We start from the raw sequence: 6,763 nt of genomic DNA, 5'->3' as shown, positions 1-6,763 counted from the left end.
CATTATGGAAAGAAGGATTAGGTGTTGTTGTAGAACCTGATTCACTCAACTACGTTTTGACCAATATTGTTACTTTCAAAGCTTTTGCAGAAGGAGAAAACAGCTAAAACGGACTATATGAAGAATGCTTTAGGTTTCACTGTTTCTATCAAGCGAATGATCTTTTTTCATCATTATCATTATGGTATGAAGGATTAGGTGTTGTTGTAGAACCTGATTCACTCAACTACGTTTTGACCAATATTGTTACTTTCAAAGCTTTTGCAGAAGGAGAAAACAGCTAAAACGGACTGTATGAAGAATGCTTTAGCTTTCACTGTTTCTATCAAGCAAATGACCTTTTTTCATAATTTTCATTATGGTATGAAGGATTAGGTTGTTGTGACTTATTTGCAGTTCTGGACATTGGGCATTGATTGTTGGTTGTAACATGGGTGCAGTCGTGTTTCCAAATTGCAGGGTGCCATGTGGTTTTAATTTGAAGAAACGGAAGTGTTTTATTGTGAAGGGTGAAAACAGGATCTGTTCTAGTTTTCATGACGCCATCTTAACAAAAAAATGTAAATCAGAAAAAGTTGTAATTAGCCGCTGTGTTTTGTTCAATAAACCTGAACAACAAAGTTCAGTAAAACTACCGAGCCTCCGTCATGATTATAGAAGCTGTATCTACGTATCATTTGGTGCCGAAACCCGGGATGTAAGGACTTTAAGAACTTTTTCGAACGAAGTGAACAGCTAACGGCTCGGTTTAGCAGCCGTCATGACGGAGGGACTCGAGCGGCTGAAACGGAAGCGGGCGACTATTCGCGCCGCTACGACGAGGCTGTTAACCCGCCTAGAGGACGAGGTGGGGAAGGAAAGACCAGATACTGACAAACTACGCGAGTTTGTGGCAGTTTTATCATCGAAGGAGGACAGTTTATTGGACTTGGACAAGGGCATAGAAGATGTGACGCCCACGGACGATCTGGACACGGAGATTTCAAGCACACTGGATTACATGGACCGCGTTCTCACTTGGAAGGTTCGCGCCACCACCGCCATCGGGCATCAGGAAACCATCAGAGACACCCCGAGAGTGCGCGTGAGCGATGGGAGCAGCGGTTCATTTACATCACAGTCCAGACAAACTGTTAAACTTCCTAAGCTAATGATAACAAAGTACGATGGTGAAATAAGCCAGTGGCAGGAATTCTGGTCACAATATGAAACAGCTATTCACAGAAATGAGGTACTATGCAAGACAGACAAGTTTACTTACCTCAGATCCTACCTGACTGGAGCAGCTGCTAGAACTATTGCAGGGCTTACAATGACAGATGCCAACTACGATGCTGCAATAGAGTTACTCCAGAGCCGCTTTGGGAGAAAGGACATTGTGATAAGTGCCCATATGTCCAAATTACTGAACTTAAACCCTGTTAAAAGATCTTCCGATGTTACAGCTTTGAGGCACTTGTATGATGAATGTGAGATCCAGATACGCAGTTTGGAGTCACTTGGAGTCCAGAGTGACACGTACGGCTGCCTGCTTTGTCCAGTGCTACTGCAGCTCATTCCGGAGGACATCGCACTCGCCTACACCCGCCAACCAAACGCGACCAACGAATGGAAGGTGCCAGAGTTGATTCAGTTTCTACAAAATGAGGTGCAAAGCAGAGAACGAGCGCTTCAGCTTACAAGACCAGGCCATGCATCGAAGGATCCAAGCCCACAACACAAGAATGTGGGTAAGCCATCCTACGCCTGCGATAAACCCAGAAAGTGGAGTGTCCCGTCAGCGACCGCCTTGCACACCGCCAGTGCCGTGCCCCGGACCTGTGTGTATTGTGACAGTAGCGACCACAAACCAGAGAACTGTTCCGACCATACAGTAAGTGCACGCAAGGATAAACTGAGAAAACTTGGACGGTGTTATGTCTGCTTAGGCCCAAAACACATTGCAAAATACTGCAGAGTAAAGGTTTTGTGCAGCCTATGCAACCGGAAACACCACTTGTCAGTTTGTGAGCAGTCTGAAGCCAAGCTAGATATTAACACTACCAATAGTAGTGAAAATACAGAAGCTGTGTTGTCGTCATTGACAAGCCCTGTAAAGGTGAAGACCAATACTCAGAACACAGTACTACTTCAGACAGTTAAGACATGGACTGTAGGACCAAAGGAGAGGAAGATAACACGCTGTCTATTGGATGGAGGCAGCCAGCGAAGTTTCATTCACAAAAACGTCGTCAGAGCCTTAGGACTCCCAGTTGTAAGGCAAGAGACACTAAATCTCCATGTTTTTGGTTCCACCTCTCCTGTAACAGAGAAACGCAATGTTGTGAGAGTTGAGCTCCAGAATATGTGGAACACTGAACAGAGACTTGAGATTGAAGCTGTAGAGACTCCTCAGGTGTGCAGTGCTGTGATAAAGGTCCCAAGCGAGCCCATTCAAGCAGAGATAAAGAAAAGAGGGCTTCAACTTGCAGACTTTCCACTAGAAGGTGCTAACGATCAAGAGTTGCAGGTGTTAATAGGAGCAGACTACTACTGGCAAGCAGTCACTGGAAAGGTCCAAAAGGTCACAAATTCACTAGTGGCAGTTGAGAGTATTTTTGGATGGGCTTTGCAGGGGCCAGTGACTACGTCCAGCGTTACAGAAACCACTTGCATGCACATAAGTTTGACTGAAGAGACCCAGATTTCCAAACAGTTACATGCATTCTGGGAGGTCGAGTCCCTGGGCATTGTAAACAAACAGGCGGAGAGCCGAGAGGACTCAGACATTTTACAAAGCTTTGAACAGACTACTACATTCGAAAATGGACGCTACCAAGTTGAGTTACCATGGCGATCTGACAAAGACCAGCTTCCAGACAACTTTAAGGTAGCAAAGAGACGTTTTGAGAGCCTTATGAGAAAACTAAAAACTGATGCAGCCTTGTATGCCAGGTACAACAACGTAATACAGGACTACCTGCAGCAAGGGATCTGTGAGGAGGTTTTAGAGGACAAAACAGTGGCAGGGAACCAAGAGACTGTAAGATATTACATGCCACATCACGCTGTTGTAAGAGAGGACAAGGCCACAACTAAACTGAGAGTGGTATTTGATGCGTCCTCACATGATGCAGACAGCCCATCCCTCAATGACTGTTTGCACACAGGGCCTAATCTAAACCCAAACCTGCTAGAGGTACTCATCACATTCAGGTTGCATGAGATTGCCTTCACTGCTGATATAACCAAGGCCTTTCTTCAGATTTCCCTCGCAGAAAAGGATAAAGATGCTGTTAGGTTCCTGTGGATGCATGGACCTCCGACCAAAGACTGCAAGAATGAGGTATGTGTCCTGAGAATGAACAGAGTGGTTTTCGGAGTGTCTCCCAGCCCATTCCTGCTTGCTGCCACCATCAGAAAACACCTCAAACTATTTGACACAGAACAACCAAAGGCAGCACAGATCCTCAGTGACTCTCTGTATGTAGATGACTTTATTTCAAGCTCACCTACTGTGCAGGAAGCTCTACATGTGACAACGACAGCAAAGGACATTCTCGCTCAGGCAGGTATGGACCTCTGCAAATGGGTTACCAACTCACCTGACCTGAGAGCCATGTGGAAGGAGACTGGAGTAGAGTTGACTGGAGATACAGAGTCCTGTGGAAACGTGCTCAAAGTGCTAGGACTCGTTTGGAGACCAGAGAGAGATGATTTTGTGTTTGATCAAAAGGGACTCATTGACATTTTACGGGACAAAGAAAACACAAAGAGAAGTGTTCTACAAACATCGGCTCGCATATTTGACCCCATTGGGTTTCTCACTCCCTTTACTATCAGAGTGAAGTGCCTATTCCAAGAAATGTGGGAGAGAGGGCTCAGTTGGGATGAACCATTACCCATTGATTTGACTGAAAAATGGGAACAGTGGTGTATGGAGCTACCACTGCTCCACCTGATGGCTATTCCCAGGTGGTACCACATTGAGATCCAGCAAGAGTCACACACGGTAAAGTTGCATGTCTACTGTGACGCAAGTGAAAAGGCTTACAGTGCTGTGGCATATCTACAAGGAAAAAACAAACAAGGAGAGACTGTTACAAGCTTTGTGGCCTCTAAGTCGCGAGTCGCACCCCTAAAGAAAATGACATTACCTCGCCTGGAGCTTATGGGTGCACTTATTGGAGCAAGATTAGGACACAGTTTTCTCAAACCACTGAACATGGAGAAGAGCCAACTTCAAATGTGGACGGACTCGATGATCACTCTTCACTGGATCCGCAGCTCAGCCCAGCGGTGGAAGCCCTTTGTGGCCAACAGAGTGACTGAAATACAAGGGCTCACAAACCCGGAGACGTGGTCCCACTGTGCTGGTAAAATGAATCCTGCTGACTTACCTACACGAGGTCAGCATGCACAGAGTCTTATTGAGAGCCAGTTGTGGTGGAGCGGACCAGCTTCACTGTCCACAGCTGAAAGGGAGCTGGACATTGATGATGACAATGTGGTGAATGAGGTAAACACTGAACTGAAATCTAAGTATCAGACTGTTGTACAATTCACTAGCGCTGAACAAACGGTACCTCTGTTGAACTTAGAAAGGTACGGCAGGCTTAAGACTGTGTTAAGAATCACTGCATGGGTAAAACGCTTTGTAACTAACACAAGGTCTTGTCAAAGGGTTCAGGGAGAGTTAACCTCAGAAGAGCTGATTGCAGCTGAAATGTACTGGGTAAAGGCTACGCAAGAGCGTTGTTTTAGCTCTGAAATATCCCAGCTAAAGTCAAAACTAAATGTGAAAAGAGACTCTAAAATCAAAGACTTGAAACCATTCTTAGATGAAAATGGTCTGCTAAGTGTTGGGGGAAGACTACAGCACTCTGATTTTAGTTTCAGAGAACAGCACCCCTGGGTACTACCAACAAATCACAAGTACTCTGAGCTATTGGTTCATTCATGTCATGAAAAGGTGATGCATTCTGGTGTACGAGATACACTGATTCAACTCAGAGAACATTACTGGATTTTGAGAGGGAGACAGCTTGTAAAACGCATTGTTTCAAGTTGTTACATTTGCAGAAAACTTAAGGTTAAAGCAGCAAAGCAGATTACTGCTCCTTTACCTCGAGATAGAGTAACTGAGTCACCTCCTTTTGAAGTTACAGGTGTAGATTTTGCAGGACCCTTGTATGTTAGATCTAAGGGGCAGCCAGTAAAGGCATACATCACGCTGTTTACATGTGCAGTAACGAGAGCAGTACATTTGGAGTTGGTTTCAGATCAGACTACAGAGAACTTTCTACTAGCCTTAAAGCGATTCATTGCAAGACGAGGGCTATGTAAGATCATCTACTCTGATAATGCGAAGACATTCAAAAGAGCAGACAAAGATTTAAAGGAGTTATGGCAAAACATTAAAGGTTCAAAGCTCACAGAGTTTTTTACTGAGAAAGGGATCACCTGGAAGTTCATTGCTGAGCGGGCTGCCTGGTGGGGGGGCTTCTGGTAAAGGCTTGTGAGATCTGTTAAAACATGCTTAAAGAAGGTACTGGGAAAAGCCTCTTTGAGCTTTGAGGAACTCACAACTGTACTTACTGAGGTTGAGGCAGTGTTGAATTCTAGGCCTCTGTCGTATGTACATAGTGATGTATTAGAGCCCCAGCCACTTACCCCTTCACACTTCCTGGTTGGTAAACGCTTGACTTCCTTGCCACCAAAGACTTTTCTTTCTCCAGCTCAGGTGCTCACAGCAAACCGTGAGGAGCTTGGTAAAAGGTGGAAATACCAGCAGAGACTTTTGACCAGCTTTTGGAACAGCTGGCGCAGAGACTATCTATTGGACTTGAAATCCGCTCACAAAGTGGACACTCCTACTCCAACAGCACTTAAAGTAGGAGATGTTGTTCTCATTGGGGAGGACAACACACCCAGACAGACATGGAAGATGGGTAGACTCGTAGAGGTCTTTCCAGGCAGAGATGGCCTCATACGTTCATGTAATGTTTGCACTTCTACAGGCAGCGTGTTAAGAAGGCCTGTTCAGTTACTGTACCCATTAGAAATAGGTTAAAGGTCAATTTGATACGTATGAACAGTTGTTCATTGGGCGGGAGGATGTTGTGACTTATTTGCAGTTCTGGACATTGGGCATTGATTGTTGGTTGTAACATGGGTGCAGTCGTGTTTCCAAATTGCAGGGTGCCATGTGGTTTTAATTTGAAGAAACGGAAGTGTTTTATTGTGAAGGGTGAAAACAGGATCTGTTCTAGTTTTCATGACGCCATCTTAACAAAAAAATGTAAATCAGAAAAAGTTGTAATTAGCCGCTGTGTTTTGTTCAATAAACCTGAACAACAAAGTTCAGTAAAACTACCGAGCCTCCGTCATGATTATAGAAGCTGTATCTACGTATCATAGGTGTTGTTGTAGAACCCGATTCACTCAACTACGTTTTCTATCAAGCAAATGACCCTTTTTCATCATTATCATTATGGAAAGAAGGATTAGGTGTTGTTGTAGAACCTGATTCACTCAACTACGTTTTGACCAATATTGTTACTTTCAAAGCTTTTGCAGAAGGAGAAAACAGCTAAAACGGACTATATGAAGAATGCTTTAGGTTTCACTGTTTCTATCAAGCGAATGATCTTTTTTCATCATTATCATTATGGTATGAAGGATTAGGTGTTGTTGTAGAACCTGATTCACTCAACTACGTTTTCTATCAAGCAAATGACCCTTTTTCATCATTATCATTATGGTATGAAGGATAAGGTCTAGT

The 6,763-nt window shown here is 44.3% G+C and overlaps 1 protein-coding gene across 1 annotated transcript; it reads left to right on the top strand.

Annotated features, from left to right (window-relative positions):
- The first annotated feature begins 559 nt into the window (after positions 1–559).
- LOC119199178 (uncharacterized) lies at positions 560–6,258 on the top strand. Its single transcript, XM_062563643.1, has 2 exons — positions 560–1,873; positions 3,245–6,258. The coding sequence occupies exons 1-2, from the start codon at positions 761–763 to the stop codon at positions 5,489–5,491; spliced, it is 3,360 nt and encodes a 1,119-aa protein (XP_062419627.1). The 5' UTR covers positions 560–760; the 3' UTR covers positions 5,492–6,258.
- Positions 6,259–6,763: the final 505 nt, after the last annotated feature.

Source organism: Pungitius pungitius, chromosome 7 (genome assembly GCF_949316345.1).
Source record: "Pungitius pungitius chromosome 7, fPunPun2.1, whole genome shotgun sequence".
Taxonomy (NCBI): Eukaryota; Metazoa; Chordata; class Actinopteri; order Perciformes; family Gasterosteidae; genus Pungitius; species Pungitius pungitius.
Note: the sequence above shows the minus strand (reverse complement) of the source record. Positions and strands in the feature narration are given on the sequence as shown.